At 41.4% G+C, this 21,130-nt stretch overlaps 1 protein-coding gene across 7 annotated transcripts in view; it reads right to left on the reverse strand.

Moving 5' to 3' along the window:
* Nucleotides 1-19,992, reverse strand: part of ZNF831 (zinc finger protein 831) — a 42,544-nt gene extending 22,552 nt beyond the window's left edge. The window contains exons 1-2 of one of the 7 annotated variants that reach the window (XM_079978829.1): nucleotides 19,934-19,992; nucleotides 18,958-19,008 (exon numbers count right to left, since the gene is read on the reverse strand). In XM_079978829.1, the coding sequence (XP_079834955.1) occupies nucleotides 18,958-19,008; nucleotides 19,934-19,978 (96 nt within the window). In that variant the 5' untranslated portion in view covers nucleotides 19,979-19,992. Of the gene's footprint in view, nucleotides 1-6,097; nucleotides 6,798-12,567; nucleotides 13,331-17,050; nucleotides 17,186-17,380; nucleotides 17,654-18,957; nucleotides 19,009-19,933 lie in introns of those variants that run through there. The other 6 variants (XM_079978824.1, XM_079978823.1, XM_079978826.1 and 3 more) reach the window with 6 other exon arrangements.
* Between the last annotated feature and the right edge of the window lie 1,138 nt (nucleotides 19,993-21,130).

Genomic DNA, 21,130 nt, shown 5'->3' on the forward strand with positions numbered 1-21,130 from the left:
AAACTTTCTGAATGTAGCTTCCTCAAACTGATGGTGAAATCATACTCTGATAGTTATGGTACTTCCAAGCCAGTCAGCTGAAACTTCATATGCAACCTATTCCACACATCACCAAAAAGACTGAAAATGGAGCATATTTAAAACATCATAGTGCTCTGCAGCAAGCTTTTGCCCAGTTCAAAACAAATTGCCCTGCATATGCACAGAACCATATTTTAATTGCCTCAGGAGATAAGTCTTGGTTAGACACTTCCAAACCGGTCCTACAACTCAAATATCATATGTAGTTTTTGCCCAGAAAGATGAATTGGAAGTGATTAGCTTCCACATTTTGCAGGGAGGTCTAATAATCTCAGAGCAGTCCAACATGTGGCCCTTAAGAGCATTTTGGCGGCCCTCAGCATCATTTGATGCTCCACTGCCACCAAAGCACTCACAGTGCCTTCCCAAACTCAGGTGAGGTGCTAGGCTCTGAGGAGGAGGCCTGGGGGCTCTGACCAGGTCCTAAAGTCCTCCCATCGTCTCCTTCCCAAAGCCTAGTTAGTACTTCCCAGCTTTGGGAAGGAACTGGGAGGGCTACAGACCCCTGCTGGCTATTTGGCAGTATGGTAGCGCTGCAGAGAGCTTGCTGGGGAGACGATGCATTAAAAAGAAAGGGACTCAAAAATAACTTAAGCAAGGTTTTAATTACAAAAAACAAAAACTCCTTATACACTAAATACATTAACAACAAACCAGACCCAACCACCAACCCAACCCCCAGGGTAATGGGAGAGCTAGGTGCTGCTCCTTATATACTACATGCAAATGCTGACACACCTTAATCAATGCAACTCGGCAGCACCTGCTATGTTTCACAGCTGTAAAGCTGGGTCTCGTTATCTTGCTCTGGCCCTTGCTCTGGCCCCTTAAAGACATACACATTAGGTGGAACAATGATGAACCTTTACATTTAAAGAAACCATTCAACATTTCCCCTGCGGTTCATCATTGTGGAACAAAAACATAAAGCATACTTTGTACATATTTTTCGTGTGTAACCTTTGGAAGTGCTTTTGTAAAAATGTCCGCAATTTGATTATCACCTGGGACATATTCAAATACAATCATTTCGTCAGCAATTAGTTTCTTTACAAACTGCAAACGTAGCATTTCAACAAGGTCGTCAATTTTTGCAGTTTGATGAACCAGAAAAGATCCATTTTTGCCTTTCTCAATTTGCATGGATAAGTAATTTTTAGCTATGCCTAATTCCACCACATCAAATTTCTTCTGTAACTGTGATACTACCTCTTCATATTCCTGTTTAGTTTTTGTAGAAATTAACACGTCATCTACATACACACATATCTTTGTTACAGAGTTTGCCCTTTCCTTTATAAACACACAATTGTCTGCCTTTCCTTGTGAAAAAAACCAATATCCAGCAATTCTTTTGCTAAAGTTTGGTGCCAATTCCTTCCACTTTGGTGCAGACCATAAAGGGATTTATTTAATTTGCATACCAAACCTTCAGCGGCGTCTATGCCTTCAGGGACACGCATAAAAATTTGTTCTTTTAAATCTGCAAACAAATATGCAGTTTTTATATCTAGGTGATAAACAGAATGTCCACGTTGTGATGCATCTTTTAACAAGAGCTTAACTGTTTCATATTTTACACTTGGTGAATAACACAAATCATAATCTTCGCCTGGAATTTGTTGAAAACCCCTAGCAACTAATCTTGCCTTGTACCTTACAACTTCATTTTTGTCATTCATTTTAACTCTATAAACCCATTTTGAATCAATAAGTCTCATATCTGGGGTTTGTGGTACAAGAGACCAAGTGTTATGCTCTTTTAAAGAAGCTATCTCAGAGTTCATAGCTTTATACCAATTTGCAGCTTGGTGCTTAGGTAAATTCTGAACATCATTGTAGCTTTTTGGCTCAAAAACCGCCTTATTGGCATACACAGTATTAAAATGTTCATCTGCAAAACGTTGTGGCTTCTGCCTCTTTCTATCTGAACGTCTTAGTCCAGAAGGAGAGTCAGACTCCTCAGACTTAATGGGACTAAGTGAACTACTAGTTTCAGGTTGTAAATCATCATTGTCAGACTGAAGAGGTGCCTGTAGGCTAAGCTCACGGTCAGAAAAATCAAGAGAATCTAACCTCCCCTCGGGTTCCTGTGACTTTAAATCATCAAACAAATTATCAGATTCAACAGGCTTTTTGTCTTTTTCCATTAATTCAGAAGCACCATTTCCTCCTGCTGCTGCCTCTTCCTCCTCTTCCTCAGTATTATCTATACCATTAGTATCTTGGAAAACAGCAACTCCATTCCAATTTACAGTTTGTATCATGCTTCTGGTAATATGAAATTTGCCAGTTGCTGGTATGTAAATTCTGTACGCCCCCTGCTGGTAGCCCATTAATTTTCCCTGAACACTACGCTCACCCAGTTTCTGCTTAGCGGGGTAATGCATAATTACATCTGAACCCCAAATGCGTAGGTATTTCAGATTAGGGCGTTTTTTAAACAGCTTCTCATAGGGGGTGACATCTAAACCAGAATGATAACTGCGATTTCTAACATAACAAAATGCATTAAGCGCTTCAGCCCAAAAGTCTTTGGGCAGATTAGCATCGTGCAGATAAGTTTTGACCCCTGCTTGCAGATCACGCTGCACAACTTCAACAAGCCCATTTTGCCAGGGACTTCGGGGGCAAGATAACTCATGAGTAGTCCCCTGCGCTTCCAGGAATTTCTCAAAATCCTCAGAAACAAATTCCCCGCCCCGGTCAGAAAACAGGTTCTTAATTGGTTTGTTAAAGTGCGTTTTTACCCAGTTGCAAAAAACTTTGTACTTCTCAAATGCTTGGGACTTGTCAGCTATTGCATAAGTCCAACAATATCTACTATACTGGTCTATGAGAGTGAGCCAGTACTTTGAACCTCCTAATGATGGTGGGAGTGGCCCAACTAAGTCACAATGTACACGCTCAAATGGCTCAGTTACTTTCCTATCTGAGCATCTACCCTTGCGTGCAACCTTAATCTTATTCTTGCAACAGGATAAACATTGCATAAAGAATTTACATGGTTTTAAGTTGAGGCCATTAACAATATTCTTCGTCCTAATTACATCAGCAAAATTCAAGTGTCCCAGAATTCTGTGCGCCTCGTGGACACACCCGGAATGAGGCCTTACATTCCTCAACCCCTGGCTTGACTGTGCTGCTCTGCAGTTTATAGGCGATTGGGAGTAGGTGCGAAAATACAGTCTATATAAACCATCAGAGTCCCGGGCATACAATAGACGTTTGTTCCCCTCAAAAAACTCACACATTGAATTTAAGAAACGCACACTTATGCCTTGACGAGCAAAACACCTTACTGATAATAAATTGTCCACTGATGGGCAGTAAATGCAGTTCGCTATTGTAATATTTAAAGAGTCAAGTTTAACAGTACCTCTGCCAAGTGACTGCAAGACTTGTGAATTGGCTAAATGTACATTACCAATTTCCTCTTCGAAAGAAATAAACAAGCTTCGATTGTTGCAAACGTGGTGAGAAGCTCCTGAGTCCACAATAAAAGAATTCCACTTGGCACCTTTAATTCTTTTATGATCTGCAGTCCGAGCATGAAAAGCTCGCGGCTCATTTCTGTCTTTACGGTGCGATGTTGGCTGCTGAGATGACAACCGTGACTGACGAGCAGAAACAGGCTTAGGAGTACTTTGCTTTCTTTTGGATCTGCAGTCCTTTGCAAAATGTCCTTGCTTATTGCAGAACCAACAACGCTTTGCAGCTTTAAATGCAGTCGCATCACCAAAAGGTTGCATATGACGTTCCTCATTACTTCTGGAAATAGGAGTGCTTATGGCACAAGCCTCCCTTCTATCCAACTCGCCCATTAATCTTGCCGTCACCCCTTCCACAGTTAATTGTGCTGGTGGGACGGCAGATATCTGGCTAGCTATACCATCAAAGTCCTCATTAAGGGAACAAAGAATGATAAAAACATACTGAATATCAGGTATGCCCATGTCCCTTCGAATTAATTCGCCACGTATTGCCTCCAGACGTCTCAAGTGTGCTGCCAAATCACCACCAGGCTGCAACTTCGTCTGGTACAGCTGCTTGAAAAAGGTCAATGCAGACGCTGACTCCTTTCTAACATGCACTGCTGCAAGACTGTCCCACATTTCTTTGGCAGTTTTCTTATTCCTTATATAGACTACTTGCTGGTCGCTGACTGCCAAATTAATTATTGCCCTGGCTTTTGCATCTCCTTTCGACCAAGCATTAGTTACAGGGTCAGGAGGGTCTTCAGTTACATAGGTCCATACTTCTCTAGAGGTCAAAAGCGCCTCCACCCGAAAAGACCATAAACTATAGTTCTCATCTGTTAGCTGTGGGAAGACCAGAGCCTTCTCAGCTTCAGAAACCCGGTCAACCATTCTGGAAATCTTCCAGACCCATAAAAACTACACTAACAGGAGAAGGAGTTTTCAAACCTTTCTCAGAGTCCAAAAATATGCAGTCATCCACTCAGCAGCTGGGCCCATAACCAAAGATGGTGGCTATTTGGCAGTATGGTAGCGCTGCAGAGAGCTTGCTGGGGAGACGATGCATTAAAAAGAAAGGGACTCAAAAATAACTTAAGCAAGGTTTTAATTACAAAAAACAAAAACTCCTTATACACTAAATACATTAACAACAAACCAGACCCAACCACCAACCCAACCCCCAGGGTAATGGGAGAGCTAGGTGCTGCTCCTTATATACTACATGCAAATGCTGACACACCTTAATCAATGCAACTCGGCAGCACCTGCTATGTTTCACAGCTGTAAAGCTGGGTCTCGTTATCTTGCTCTGGCCCTTGCTCTGGCCCCTTAAAGACATACACATTAGGTGGAACAATGATGAACCTTTACATTTAAAGAAACCATTCAACACCTTGCACCTCCTTCCCAAAGCCCAGTGCCTCACTTATCCAGCCTTGGCAAGGTAGCATGAGGATTGGTGGGGGCACTGAATTTTGGCCCACCGCGTAACAAGGCACTGGGCAGCCCAGTATGAAACGTTGGACTGCCATGACCCAGCTGCTTGGCCTAACACTGCACCTCTTTAGTTCCATCATGCCTTTGCCTTTCTTGGTACTTTATTTTCTTGTCCAAGTGAATCTCTTTGTAAGGAATGCTTGGAAAACATTCACGTTGACATGCACTTTTAATTTCAGGGTTGGCGGGGGGGGGGGACAAACAGCTGAGAAAAAGACACCCTGCTGAGACCTGAGTGTCACTCACTGATCTATTCTTCCTTGTGGTTTCTCCTTCTCCCGCCTCCGTTCCAGGCCTACCATTTGTTTATTTATTTAACCAGCCAAGCAAATGGCATCATTAAGCAACAAACAGAGCATTTTCATTTGATCTTTCAGCCACAGTGTGCTCTGTTCTGCTGTCCTAAATTTAATCAGCAACATCTCCAGCTTTGCTCCACATTGAGACGAATTTATCTGGAAAAATCTTGCATTTGCACTTCAGAGCATACCATAATAATGCAGAATATAAAGGGCACAAGCATTCAGTGTTGGACTGGAAAGCAAACAGCAGGTTTTGAAAGCCCAACCAACACCAAATTATTTGGACTCCGCAGCACAGCGAAAGTAAAAGCTTGTGCTAAAAGTGAAAAGGCAATTTAAAATAAAAATAAAAATATATGACTTGCGTTAGACCTTTGTGTGTCAGATTCAAAAGGGGGAGACCCAAATTTAAATCCTCACTCACCTATTAAGTTCCCTGGGTGACCTAAATCTATCATGAAGAAATCTATCATATTTCACATTAGGATCACTGTAGGCTCTAACTTTGAGAGAGCCATGGCAAAATGCCCGCCCTCCACAGTAGTGAGCAGAAACACCATCAACAGTGCAATCAGCACCAGGCTCCTGCAAGGGCACTAGCACTCCTACAATGATGGCAGGTGGTGATGCCTATCCCAATGAGGTGGTAGAACAAGGTTTGTGCACTGCGCTAGTTAAAAGAAAGGTGGGAAACAAATGTACCAAATACCCCCATCAAATGCAAGAAAATAGGATTACCTATGCACTAGTGAAAATACTTGAAGTTGTCTTGTGCTGCAAACTCTGGATAATGCACAAAAAGCACCAGTGTTTATTTCTCCAGCAATTCCAGATAAGTAGAGGGTCCCTCATGAATAAGCATAAGAGATATACCTGTGTTGAAGTTCTAGCTTAGGATGTCCACAGTCAATTCTTGGCTGCATGGAGAATTATTTTGATCTTCTTAGTAAGTGCTCTTCAGCTGTTTGGCAGACAATAATAATGACTGTTCCAATGCGCCTTAGCAAATACAACCCACACAAACATTAAATATTCAGGTGACTGGGTGGTTGTTTTCAAAAGCTAGTCCAGGCATCTTAGAGTCAGCTGAGAGATTCCTAATCTTTTGGCAATGTCTCACGTACAGAAAGCATGTTCAGTGCTTTGCACATGCATGCACACACAATCATTCTGCTTTTTTCACATTTCTTTAAATACACACTGTGAATGGCATATTGGGAAATCTCACAGCTGAGTATCTGAATACCTCTTTAGATGCACACACTGTGAATCACATACTGAGAAATCTCACAGCTGAATATCTGAAGGCAGGAAACAACCTAACTATTTGGACAACCAGAGCTTTATATATTGACGTAGATCAGCACAAAGGTTATATGTACACTACTGCACAGTGGTAACTGTAAAAGGCAGCCGTGGGTTGGAGACAAAAACACTGGGAAAAGATCTCATACTAAATTGGTGTGCAGGGATCCTAAAGTGCAGGACAATGTCTCCTTTTCTTTTTGAAAAGGAGGGGTATGAAGAAAAACAGAAGGCAGGGAGAGAGAGAAAGCGAGGGATAAGAGGGCTCATCCACACCAGCTTCTCTCATGCCTAGAAAGCATGTTTCCAAGGGGTTTTCCACTTGTACTGTGCTTTCTAGGCAAGAGTCCCAGTGGTTTTGCTTTTCCTCACCAATTTCCCTTGGAAAGGATATTTCCGTTCCACCTTAAAAGGGAGCAGGATGTTTGAGTCACAGAGTCTGCGTATTTCCTGTTCACAGGATGTTTCTGTTTTGATAGAGCTGTTGTCTCTCTCTCTCTCTGTGCCTAAACACGCAAGCAGGCAGTCATGTTTTTTCTTTGTTCTGACCAACGCTGAATAAACTTCTAAATAATGCTCTCCTGCGTGCATCTTTCGCTGTGCGAATTCTGCTGATAGAGCGTGCATCAGCTCTGGAATGTGGCAAGCTATTTTCTGGAGCTCGTGTCGCTAATTGCTGATACTGTATCTACGGGAGATCGATGGATCGTCCGGAGGCGACGTGGGGGCCATGATGGGCTTTATCTCCCTGGCAGTATCCCAACACTCTTTAGCAATAAATCAGAACTGACGGCAATCCACAGAAAACTCAATTGCCATTTGCTCTGATTCAGAGCTAAACCGCTGGTTTTCCTGGGGGAAAGCGGTGGGGCAAACGGAAGTGTGGATAAGGCCACAGAGAGACAAAGGTTACATAGTGGGGTGGGTGAGTTGAAAATAATGTCAATATATTTCACATCTGGCAGCCCATGTGCCCCTTTGCTTTCAGAAATTGCATGGGTAGACGAGTCTATAAAGCCCAGGACTCAGAGGAGAGTGGCTTCCTATACAATCATAGAATTGTAGAGTTGCAAGGGCACAATGGGTAATCTAGTCCAACCCTCTGCAATGCAGGAATGTCAACTAAAGCATCCACGTCAGGTGACTATCCAACCTCTTCTTAAAAACCTCCATGGAATAGAAGGAGAGTCCACCACCTTTCAAGGGACTCAGTTCCACTGTTGGACAGCTCTTACCGTCAGAAAGTTCTTCCTGATGAATACAAGTTCGCACCATCATCCATGTGAGTTCTTTAGATAAGTAAAGATGTGTATCATACTCCTCTGTGTTTCCTCTTTTCCAGGCTAAACATAGCCAGCTCCTTCAACCGTTTCTCATAAGGCTTGATTTCCAGACCCTTTAAAATCTTGGGTCCCCCACCTCTGCACATTCCAGCTTGTCAGTATCCTTAAATTGTGGTGCCCAGAACTGGACAAAGTACTCCAGGTACGGTCTGATCAATGCAGAGCAAAACAGTACTATTATGTCCCTTGATCTTGCACCTCACCTGAAGAGACTCCAGCAAAAAAGGTCTGAAAAGCCCTTCGTGTACATATACTGTAGTAGGCAAAATGCAACCCTCTGAATCCTTGCCAATTTTTAGTCATCTGATCCTTACTTCCTTTAGGTGATCATAGTTAAAACAAACTATGGTTCCCCAAGTTTGGACATTACAGGAAAATGAAAACTTCTGCTTCGTAACAGCTCCTCTTCGTGAATGTAAACAAAGAGGAAATGGGAACACACAATTCTAAACCCTATGAAGATTCATCCTCATGATAAACTATGGTTTATTGTTAAGTCTGAATCCAGGCTTGCTGTCTTTCACTGCTCAAACAATGCAATGTAAAGAACCTACTGACTTTCATGTGGGACCTGTGCATTTATGGTTGCACAAAACGATGAACAAGACCTCTAGCTGTCACTAAGAGATATAAAACCTAAACATACTTTTTAGTGAGTGGCATATCCAAGTTTTACTGATACAAGCTATGGCCAGGTTCACACTTAACGCTGAGACAAACCACAGCTTAAGCATGATCAACCAAATGTCCAGGTTACAGCTGAACCTAGGGTCATTTGTCTTTACTTTGGGAACCAACTCATTCATGCTATGCCATGGTTTGACTTTGTATTGCATTCACATCAGGTGCCTAAAATGTTCCCCTAACCTTTGAGAATTCTTGGAGTATAGATGAGGGCCCTGTAGACTTGGAGGCAAACAAAAGGGCAGTGCTCTTCATTAGGAGTACAACTTTTATAAGCATCTGAAGCTTATGATTTTGGTTTTAACACTCAAACGCAGCCATAGAAAAATGAGCATTCAAAATGCATGGAGATCCACCAAGCTGGACAATAAGAACCTTTTGTATTGTACTGCAGTCATTTTCTCCTTTATGAGTACTATATCACATTTCAAAATGAAACAGGAGACTTCATGCTCTGAAACTTAATCACGCGTACTAAAGGAAAGAGCCACAGCTCAGTGGCAGAGAACATGCAAAAAGGTCTCTGGTTCAACCCCCCCCCCCCAATAGCCTCAGGTAAAGCTAGAAAAAACTCTTGCCTGGAACCCTGGAGAGCAACTGCTACTTAGATTAAGGTTACCAGATTTTTTTCCAAAGAATCTGAGAACACTTTTTTTAAAAAAAGAGAAAGAAAAAAGTTTTTTTTAAAAAGTAATCTCTTCTGTGATCTCCTCTGTCGTGCAGCCTTCCTCTGGGCCCCGGCCTGCTCTCTTGGAGTGCTAGCTGCCGTGGAGTAGGTTCAGGTCGGTCCTGGGCTTGGTCACATGTCCTTGCCCTCCCGGTGCTCTCCTACCACTCCTCAGCGGTGGCGGCACAGCAAGGTCAGGGCTCCCCTCTTTTTTCTCCTTCCTCTTTCTCTCTCTTCCTTCTCCTTCTCCTCTCCTCCTCCTCGTGTCGGCTCCGGGTTTTCCTGGCCAGGAGCGCCGCTGGGCAGTCGCCCAGGCGCTCTCGCTCCTAACTCGATTTGGGTTGCAGGGGGGAGGATCGGCGGTTCCCAGTTGACAAGCCAGGCGCCCTGGTTCCCCCTCAGCTGCTGTAGTGGCAGCAGCAGTCTCAGCAGCTCGTAGCCAGACTGGTAGCGCGGTTGGTTCTGGCTGGCTTCAGGAGCTGCTCGCTGCCGTGGCACCCACCATTTTGCCTCGCCAGAAGTCCCCATATGATGCGTCTTGTGCCATTGAACCAATCACGCAACATTCATTCCCTAATAAATCTATAAAACTTAAAATATAAATCCAGGGGCATTAAATGAAAACTGGGGACATTCCGGGGACTGATTTTGTCCGGGGACAGCTTTGTAAATCCAGGGACTGTCCCCGGGAAACAGGGACGTCTCGTAACCATAAGTTAGATGGGCCAGATCTGACTCTGGGTATAAGGCAGCTTTCTATATATTTCTATGTAAAGGCCATTTCTCAAAAACTAAGTGCTAGAGATATATGAAGTAATACTTGAGGTATTTAGGAGGGGCAAAAGTTAAATTTTGAAGTTTTGGGATATTTTAAGCACGTGTCCTGCTTTTTGTACCTACTGTCATTGCATATACTGTTGTTGTCCTCATCATCTTTCTTGCCAAAAGTTGAAAATAAATAAACATTAAAATTAAAAAATCTGAAATAAAAAATTAATACAGCTCTCCAGCATGTTGGGGTTTCAGCAAGTTTGTACTGCAGCATACAGTATTTCCTGAACAACAAGAAGTCGTGTGAGGTTGTTTATAGATGCCACAAAATCAGCCTAGAATAACTACATACATTGTCATCAGGTCAGTTCTGTGCCTTGCTTCTTAATAAATATGAAGGAGCAACTGAACAAGTATAATATTGTCAAACAGATCAGCTATTCCAGTTTCTTCCCTCCAATTTCCTCCTTCACTTACAATAACTATGGTTACCATTACTGAAATCCATAGTTCGTTTCCATGCCACAGTTGGAATGTACACTTTGCAATGGGATTCTGGTGCACAAATTATGGTTTGTGGTAATGCTAAGCAAGCATAGTTTGTCTGATTTGGATTCAACAGTGAACAAGTTATTACAAATTAGAAAGTGAAGTGAAGGAGGGGATCAGGGCATGAGTGCTAAGGCACAACGCACAACCTCAATAATGGAACCATGATACAACCAGACCACTGCAAAAACAGGGCATCAAGAAGTATGTTTTGTGTTTAGTACCGTATTTACTCTAGTCTAATGCCCCACTGAATCTGATGCGCACCTTAATTTTCGCAATGTCATTTGGCCAAAAAAAGTGAGCTTTAGATTTGAGTAAATACGGTACAACACAGTAAGCAATCTACAGAGCAGATATTCAAAAATAAAGTTGCAGATTTCTGAGCTAGAGTAGAAATATTTCCCCTGCTATCTATTTCAACTGCGAACAATTTTCTTCTGACATTTCCCATTTTTTGTTCGCTGTTGAAATTGGTTTCATCGTCCAGTATCTTATAGCTAAAAGTTTCAGTGCAGTTGTTGACAATACATCCCAAACCTTATTAATGGACCAACTGCTGTAATATTCTCTTTTCAGGACCAATCTGTGGGCCTGATTTATGGTACTAAATAAACCATAATTCCATGAGATTATTGGGTTTGGCTGTCTCCAGCGCCTTTGCTAACAAAGCCTGGCAGCCCAGCATTCTATTTCTAAATTACCAGTAACCAAGGAAGCTCATTGTCCTTATAGCATTTGAATCTAGGTTACAGACTTTATATATCTGTAAATGTTAAAACCATTTTGAATAATTAATTAATGATTCACCCAAGACAGCTTGTAATATCAAAATGTGCTAGAAACTGTATTTTGTTCTAGTAAAATATACATGCTTATGGAAGTTTACAAAACATGCTTCAGTCATGGGAGTGGCAAGACTTTCTATAGATACCGTAGCAAACATCTGATAACAACATTTGCTAGTGCCACAATACAGTCCCATCAGTTCTTATTTTAATGTAAAAGCATTTATCCATTACTTAGCTCTTATCCTAGAGTAACAAAAGTCACTTCAGAGCATGCAATAGGATGACAGAGCAAATTATTACAATTAGTACAAAGGGCTACAGAGCAGATTCTAAAGCCGTTCATTAAAAATTCAAAGCAAAGGAAATAAGAATCTCTGATTCATCTCAGTATGGAAGAAAAAAAGCATTCTTTATTTTTACTCTCCTGTTTGATCATTTGCAAAGCTGGAAATTTCAAAAGCTGACCTCAGTAAAAACACCCTTTGCACAATAAGTATTAAAGCAAATATTGTTTAGAGCACTTGCCTTCTCCTTGACCAATGTTAATTCAATATGAATATTTTTCCCATACTAATTCTAGCAACAGTACTCATGAAAACTAAATTACATAAAGTATGCACGATTTAGGTTATTTTCATGGCAATTAAATTTAGATTAAAGGAAAAACAAATCTTATACATGTGTTCAGCATTTTCATAATAAACTGCACAAACAAGATTCTTCCTGCAAATGTGCATAACAAGGAGTTTCAAGTTATTCTGGTCAAAATCACTTGTGCTTTACAGTGCCAGAAAAGAGTTAACTGTCCTTAGCATGCATACCACACATCAACAGGCTTGCTTTTCTATAAGCACAGAAACAAACCTGGTCCATATTTCAAAGTTTCTGATGCTTGAGCAAAAAGTGCAAAATATACCAGTAATAAAGCCCTATTTAAGGTTCCTTGTTTTGGAAAAAAAAAGAAGTGCTGTGTGTGTTAGAGAAAAGCAACCATCCTAACAGTCACTGCATTAAAATACCCACAACTTAGCCCTTCTTGTTCTTTGCAGTCTCTCATCAAAGCTAAGCAGAGAAATTAACAACAAAGCTCTTGCTAACCTTTAGATGGCTAAGTCCATAGGCCAGAGGTGTGCTTCAGGTTTCTCTGGGAAAGCGCTGGAACAACAACAACAACAAAGGATTCAGAGTCTTCTTTTCAATTGTTCTGGCTCTCTTTTTTAAAATGTGTAAAAAAAAAACCCGATGCACAGAAGGTTTGGTGGTGGGCGGTGGGCTTTGGGGTGGGGAGGGAAGAAGAGGGTGATTTCAACCCACATTTGGCGTGGGAAGAGTTTTAATGGCTCTAGCTGGTAATATGGTTTTCCTGCTACAGTGTCTGTACTACTGCAGCTCTGTGTGGGCGTAAAGAAATGACACGACTGGGTTTCAAACCATTAGAGCAACATTTGCAAACAGATTAAAAAAAAACCATCAGGTACAAATGAAAAAAAAATCATTTTTTCCACTTTAAGGATACAGCAGGACTAATACCCTTTCAATCCATCAGAACCCTCCTTCTGGTCGTGTAAAACACAAGCATAAGCTGCAGTACATAGGAATAGACTTGGTAACTTTTTCATGTAATAAATGTTGTATGGATTACTTCTGTGAGCTCTTTGTTGGGTATTTCAGAAGGCATTTCAGCCATTTGTTCCATTATGCTCTCTGTAGTCATTGCCCTATGTTCTAATTCCAATTCCAATCTCCAAGTGCCCTCACTTACATAGCCCAAACAGTAACAGCCCCATACAAAAGAGAGGCATCAGCAGACTGAGTGAGGGTAATCTCAAGGTTTGCATAACTGGGAGAGACCCTCCAAAGAGAGTCTAGTGGGAACTGAGTGTGCTCATGCTCATAAAGGTAAAGGTAAAGGGACCCCTGACCTTTAGGTCCAGTCGTGGCTGACTCTGGGGTTGCGGTGCTCATCTCGCTTTATTGGCCGAGGGAGCCAGCATATAGCTTCTGGGTCATGTGGCCAGCATGACTAAGCCGCTTCTGGAGAACCAGAGCAGCGCACAGAAACACTGTTTACCTTCCTACCAGAGCGGTACCTATTTATCTACTTGCACTTTGACGTGCTTTCGAACTGCTAGGTTGGCAGGAGCAGGGACCGAGCAATGGGAGCTCAAACTGTCATGGGGAATCGAACCGCTGACCTTTTGATCGGCAAGTCCTAGGCTCTGTGGTTTAACCCACAGCGCCACCCGCATCCCTGTTCATAGAATGTTCATAGAACATGCTGGCCATTGGGGGAGGGGGGAGGGGAGGGATGGGCAATGGAATAGCTGGAAAAGTAAGATGTCAAAAACACAGACACACAACACATATAGTGCCCCCCACTCACTTTCTCACAATCTAGAGAGTCTCCTACATGAAAAGGGAGGCTTCCCCCTCCTCCACCAGCACATACACATACACTTCCTTTGTTGCAGGGTCCCAGTGCTATACACAGTACAAACAGTAATTTTAATTCTCTGAGTGCCTGTTCTTATGTAGCCAAAACAGTACTATCCACACAGAGAAAGGTATCAGCCAGCTTACTGGAAGAAGCTCATAGTTTACAGAAATACAAAGAATATTTAGGAAAAAATCTCTGCCCCCCAAAAAAACACAATTGAGGACTGAGCATGCCCAGTGGTCATGGAATGCTGAGGACTGGAGGGGGGCATGGAATTTGAGTATCCTTGAAGAGGGCAGGGTTTCAACCAGTGATGAACAGGGATGTTCCACACTAATACATTTTGTTGCAGGTCCCACTTGCATAAAGATAATTTTTAAAGAATGATGAAGTTTTTCCACTTGTGCACAAAAGTGAACTATACAAATATTTATTGGATAATATAAAACAATACTTTTGAAATTTGAATTAATGAAACCCTCAACACTCCTCTATGGATGCAGCAGGCAAAAATATTATTCTCCAACAAGGCCTTTGACTGATTAACATCTGATACCCTTTTAAATATATTTGTGAGAGGGGATGGGGTTTGTTTTTGTTCTTGTTTTTATTATGTATTTTATGTTGTATTTCAATGTTGTGAACCACCCTGAGATCAAAAAGAGCTACTAGCTTGTAACCACAAAGATGAAAGGAAATCAGAAACAGAAGCAACTAACAGTTCAAAAACCAAACCTGAATTTCTATGTTAAGCTCCCAGGAAATGGTGCAGAACAGGTGTAGAATAAGGACGTTATTGGGGGGAGGTAGCCTAAAACATGCAATTATGTAAATATCCTCAAAGGTCTAGATTAGAAAAAAATATTTTCTCAGACTAAGAGTAGCTCCCCCAAAGTAAAGCAGCTGTGTCTACAGATAAATAATGACCTTCATAAATGAGGAATGGAGCCCATTCTTTAAACAAAAACACTTTATAGAGTTCTTCATTCAAATTTCTACTGGTGAAATGTGTATCAAGGCCATTTATAACAATTGTGAGAACATTTCAAGCGTGCAAGTCTCTGAACCCAAAGTGCATTTTACTGCCTCAGAGTTCTGAGATATTTAATTCAATGTCAGGACTGCAATGATTCAACGTGATTTCAGACTGAGAGGACAGTGACTGTTCCCCCACTCAGAGGCAAGTTCCTCCACTATCTTTGTTAATTGACAGTCTAACTTAATCCAACTTTCAGCAGTACACAGAGAATCATACTATTTCCATTCTGCACATGAGGAATTGTGTGTTTAAAAAAGCACCTGAAAATTCAAACGAAGCTTGAAGTGTTCAACCAAAAGTGCTAGCTTTGTACCTGGTGGGAGTTTCTTATATGGGCAGAAATATATTTCATCATGCAGTCTCTCACTGATATATCTCAGGTGGTACAATTTCATTAAGATTATTACATGGCCTTGTCAAGTCAAAAAATAAATTTCTTCTTATGGTTCTGTTTAGCGTACAGTCATCATATTCCCTCATTTTAAAAGTCTTCTGGAAAACATTTTCTTATGATGATTACACTTTCTGGTTATTCTAAATCAATATACAACTGTTCTCTACTACAGATGCTGTTTAAATAGCCCCTTCAACTTTATTCCTCTCAACCACTCTCCCCCCCACCCCAATTTTTCTCTTCCTCCTTCCCTTCCAGCTCCCCCGTCTACATGAAATCAGGTCAAGAGCTGCACGTGACTCTTGGAACACAGCGTTGAAACACAGGGTTCCTAGCCCTGGAATAGATGAAGTTGAAACTCCACAAGATGCCTTATTATTCAAATCAACAAATCTCACATGTACTATGCTGCTAGTGTTCAGCTGCTGCACAAATAATTACCTGTCAAACTCTTTGACTGCATCAAATCAATGGATACATGCCTCTTTATCATAACCATCAGACTGGCACAACCACAGTCAGAGTTGTAATAGTTTGTATGTGGAATTTGGCATCCAAACAGGATTTAGGAATGACATAGGAATCGGCCCTATACCATAGATCCATCCAGCTCAGTACTATACAGTGACTGGTAGTGGCTCTCCATAGTTGTTTATCAATCCTTTCCAGGGAATTCTGGGAATTATAGCTCTGTGAGATGAATAGGGGTCTCTTAAAAACTCATCATCCTTAACAAGAGTCCCCAGGATTCTTTGGGGGAAAGCCATGACTGTTAAAAGGATAAAACTGTGCTTTAAATTGTGCAGATGTGGCCATATACGCCACTGGATCCAACCCTTGGAAAACATTCATCAAGCTCAGCAAGTCACAGGATAGGAAGACAGGTCCTCTTATGGATCAGTAACTGGTCAAAGAACAGGAAGCAGAGAATAGTAATAAAATCAACAGTTCTCACGATGAAAGGATGGTAAGTTTTAATAGCAATGGAACCAACAAAAGTTGCTAGCTGCCATTAAAGAGCAAATTAAAAGGGTAAAGGGACCCCTGACCATTAGGTCCAGTCGTGACCGACTCTGGGGTTGCGGCGCTCATCTCGCTTTATTGGCCAAGGGAGCTGACATACAGCTTCCGGGTCATGTGGCCAGAATGACTAAGCCACTTCTGGCAAACCAGAGCAGTGCAGGCAAATGCCATTTACCTTCCCGCCGGAGTGGTACCTATTTATCTACTTGCACTTTGACATGCTTTCGAACTGCTAGGTGGGCAGGAGCAGGGACCGAGCAACGGGAGCTCACCCCGTCGTGGGGATTCGAACCGCCGACCTTCTGATTGGCAAGTCCTAGGCTCTGTGGTTTAACCCACAGCGCCACCTGTGTCCCAAAGAGCAAATTATTTTGCTACAAATATCCATTATCTTGGATTTGCTGTCAAGCTCACTAAGATTCAAGGAATCATAAATACTCACTTTCCCTCCCTTCACCCACCCCAATTTGACAAATCACTGCAATTAAATATAAGAAAGACAATTTCAGGCTCTTGCTAACTAATCTAAAGCAACCTAATAGGTGAAGCATCTTAATTCCATTACACTGGCATCTTGAGTATTTTCACTCTCCCATTGACACACTAATAATTCTCTGAACTCCTACAGCTCATAGCACTTCATGAATAAAGGTCTCAGAGCACTTCATGAATAAAGATTAATTTTTACCACTTGTGTTCTGCACATGCATAATCGAATAATGGGTTCTTGGAAAGTAGAGTCCTTGCTATTATGTTTATAAGAGTGTTAATCTGAAAGAATAGAAACACTGTTAACTATTATTATACAAGAAAACATCATAAAATATTCCTTCCAGTAGCACCTTAGAGACTAACTTTGTTCTTGGTATGAGCTTCCGTGTGCATGCACACTTCTTCAGATACCCATGCATACACACGAGAGCTCATACCAATAACAAACTTAGTTGGTCTCCAAGGTGCTACTGGAAGGATTTTTGTTTGTTTGTTTCAACTACAGCAGACTAACACGGCTACCTACCTATAATCATAAAATATACCCACAAAATCAGGTATTCCCATGATTATCATCAGTGTAACTTCTGGGGGGGGGGAGAGAGAGAGAGATCAGTTTTTAATTGCTCTGCAGAAATGAAGCATCTTTGTGAATCTTGCTGGAAATGAGGATATAGTTCCCTTTGAGTTCACTTTAAAATAAATAATTGTACTTCCATTTAGAGAATAGAAAATATATTAGCAAAGAGGACTACAGAAAAACTTTCTACCAGCAAACAGATTAAACAAGTCCTGGCAAAAGACACAGCTAGCAAAGACACTTAACTTGCTCAAAACTGTGAAGAATTTTGCTTGGCAAAAATTCAAAGCACCATGGAAACAAATGAAGTCGTTGTTGTTGTTTAGTCGTTTAGTCGTGTCCGACTCTTCGTGACCCCATGGACCAGAGCACGCCAGGCACTCCTGTCTTCCACTGCCTCCCGCAGTTTGGTCAGACTCATGTTTGTAGCTTCGAGAACACTGTCCAACCATCTTGTCCTCTGTCGTCCCCTTCTCCTTGTGCCCTCCATCTTTCCCAACATCAGGGTCTTTTCCAGGGAGTCTTCTCTTCTCATGAGGTGGCCAAAGTATTGGAGCCTCAGCTTCACGATCTGTCCTTCCAGTGAGCACTCAGGGCTGATTTCCTTAAGAATGGATAGGTTGAATCTTCTTGCGGTCCATGGGACTCTCAAGAGTCTCAATTCTTTGGCGATCAGCAAGCCTGTCACTGGAAAGCTGCCCCAGCAGGCAAGCAGCCTTGGTCATGAGGAGGTAACCAGAGGCAGGCAGGCGGATCAGTGTGCAGTGTGTTTTGCAACCCATCCTACTTTCCATCACTGCCACTGGTTGCTTTGGAAGATAAGGTATGAATGGGTAGGCCAGCAGATTGAGTGGGGAAGACAGGTGGCTGAAGCGGGATTTCCCATACCTCCTATTCTGTCTCCCCTTTGCCAATGAATCTCCAGTACACACATGGAATATGCCCATTCTCAACTTTCAGACAGTCCCACATTCAGTGTAACATCTGCGACTGCTCTGGACATGAATTTATTTAGACCAGTTAGTCACTTGTTACTTGAAGGTCTGAAAACAACTTACAATATATTTAAAAACAAACATAAATAAATTATAACATTAAAATAATTCATACAAACACCTACCGTTCATTCAAACACACACAGAGCTGTGTATACACTATGTATAAACTGCAGCAAAAACATGTAGTTTTCTCATTCCCTAATCATTCATTCAATCTAGTGGACTTGTAACAGAATTGGTGCTATATGAACTGTTCCTCTGAAATCTGTCAACAGTCAGACAGCCCCATTCTGCACTAACAGAAGCATCCAAACTCTTTTCCAAGGCAGCCCCATATAAAGCACGTTGCACTAATCCAATCTTGGTTAGTAGATTGTAGCCCAGTTATCATTGTAGTGCAGTTATCCCTGTTCAGACAGGGTCATGGTTGGGCCACCAGCTTAAGCTTATGGCACTCTATACCACTAAGGCTACCTGGGTCTCAAGTGACAGCAATGGATCGAGGTGAACCCACAAACTACAAACCGGATCCTTCAGAGGGAGATCCCCATCTAGAGCAGGCAACACAACATTCAGCTGGAGAAAGGAAAGTTAATTTAAAGTTAGCAGGAAAGTCAAACCCACCCAGGAGCATCTTGTGTGCACCTAAAAACATACGAAGTCAAAACATCTAAACTGACATCAGTTAAATCCATAGATAACACTTTGTTTCATAGTGAAAACAGTCATTAGTACAGCAGGTGCATTCATGAGTTGCCCACTGTTTCACTTATATCCTTATGGTAAAGACAGGCAGTTAATTGTTCCTCAGCAACAATACTGCATTTCAAAAAAGGATCACATGCGCACAGGTTCCTTGCTATGGTAACAGCACCTGCACAACAGCCTACTGTGACCAATTCCTTCCGGATGACTTCTCTTATCACCTCTGCAAATCTTTTTTTCTGCATGTAGCCATTTACAGCACACAGACTTTTCATGGCAGCTAGAGTACTGTAACTCAAGAGCAAGCACAGTAATTCTGTGCTTCCTATATCACTCACCCTACTGTGCTCACTGAGCTCTTCTTTCCACTGAGGTTTAAATTTTTAATTCACAAAAATTCAACAAACAGCAAAGCAGCCTGCAACACAATTTTTAATTACTACACATTTTTCAGTATTTTAAAACTTAAAAACGGAGACAAGATTGAAAAGGTGATGTATACGTTTTAAATAATTGCCAATTCCATATTAATAGTGTGTGAAGTGTATGAAGAATACTGCACAAGACACAAAACTGGCACAATTCCTGCTCAGATGGCCTATATTTGCTTCATTCACAATAAGGCACAATAAGTCACAGGACATTTAAAATAATGGTTTAATCATGAAAGTGCCTCCCTCCTGCCACATAGGTTCACACTGCTCCAACAAGTCATGATTGGACTGGGTTCATTTGCTCCCAACAATCCATGAGGTCAGAAAAAACTGAACTTAAAAGAATACAATTTTGTACCTACCCACACATCTGTTTCATTTACTTCAAATGGGCTTTTAGTGCACATCCGCTAGTGGAGAACTGTGTATAAGTAAGAGAAAGATGATAGGAGAGGCCAAAATGAACTGAACAAAAATTATGATTAGTTGCTGCAAATTTAGGAAGTAGTTGCTTATAGACTAAGATGTCAGTTTTAGTGGCATGGATGGAAAGGGTCTGGGAGTAGAAAGAATATGGGTTTGCACTGAGAATGGAATGGACTGACAAGAGTCTGACTTACGATTATTTCTACATATAATGTGCAAAAAGGAAAACTTACCTGAAGCACACCAAATTATGGTCAAATCTGGCCAGGATCTTGCATTCTCATTTGCTTTCTTGAAGCCCCATCCAGATGCCAAAGAGTTTAGAACTACTCTTCTCATAATATTTTCCCCCACTCTTTACTTGCTATCTCAAGCGAGGCAAGAAGCCATCCCAACCCACACCATCTATGAGTGCTGCATCCTTCAACCTGTTTTTATGCATGTCTGTTTTTCTCAGTTGTCAGGGAAACACTACAATTTCTATTGTTGCAGCTTAGCATCTAGATCAGTATTACTACAGACAAAATGGTTTAGAAACATAAAGGCAACTCATTTAATTTCACTATTTGACTAGAGGCCAGGAATCATTCTAACATCTATGCAATCTTCTTCCATTATTAAAGAGTTTAAAGAGCTTAAGTTCACAGAAAATTTGTTTGAATGTTTCAGTCTATATGAAGCTTTTAATTTTTTACATATAAGCAATGCTGTCTATTTTAAGCCTGTAATTTAATCCAAATAACACATATGAAAGATGTTACCATGAAACTACCTTTTCCAAAAGCAAACACATATACTTTTCAGAAAGCAGATTCATTTTATTTAATAAGTAAAAATTAAGTCAGAGCTTTCTCATACTGCATACTAACTGCTAACCAAGGTGATGTATCATACAGTCATAATAATCTGACTCAGTATAGGGGAATTTTGGAAGGTTCGCTATTACAAATTCCTCCTCCCCTTTCTCCTTACTCTTGTTTAGTGATACTCTCCCTCCTTTCCTTCTTTGAAACAAACCCCAGCTTACCACTGCACCCAAAACAACAAGCCATGATTTGTTCTTGATCAGAAGCCATGGTAAAACCCTGAAGTTTCTAAGCTAATTATTATTATTATTAATTATTTGTACCCCG

This window comes from Podarcis cretensis (assembly GCF_951804945.1).
Source record: "Podarcis cretensis genome assembly, chromosome: 6".
Classification (NCBI taxonomy): domain Eukaryota; kingdom Metazoa; phylum Chordata; class Lepidosauria; order Squamata; family Lacertidae; genus Podarcis; species Podarcis cretensis.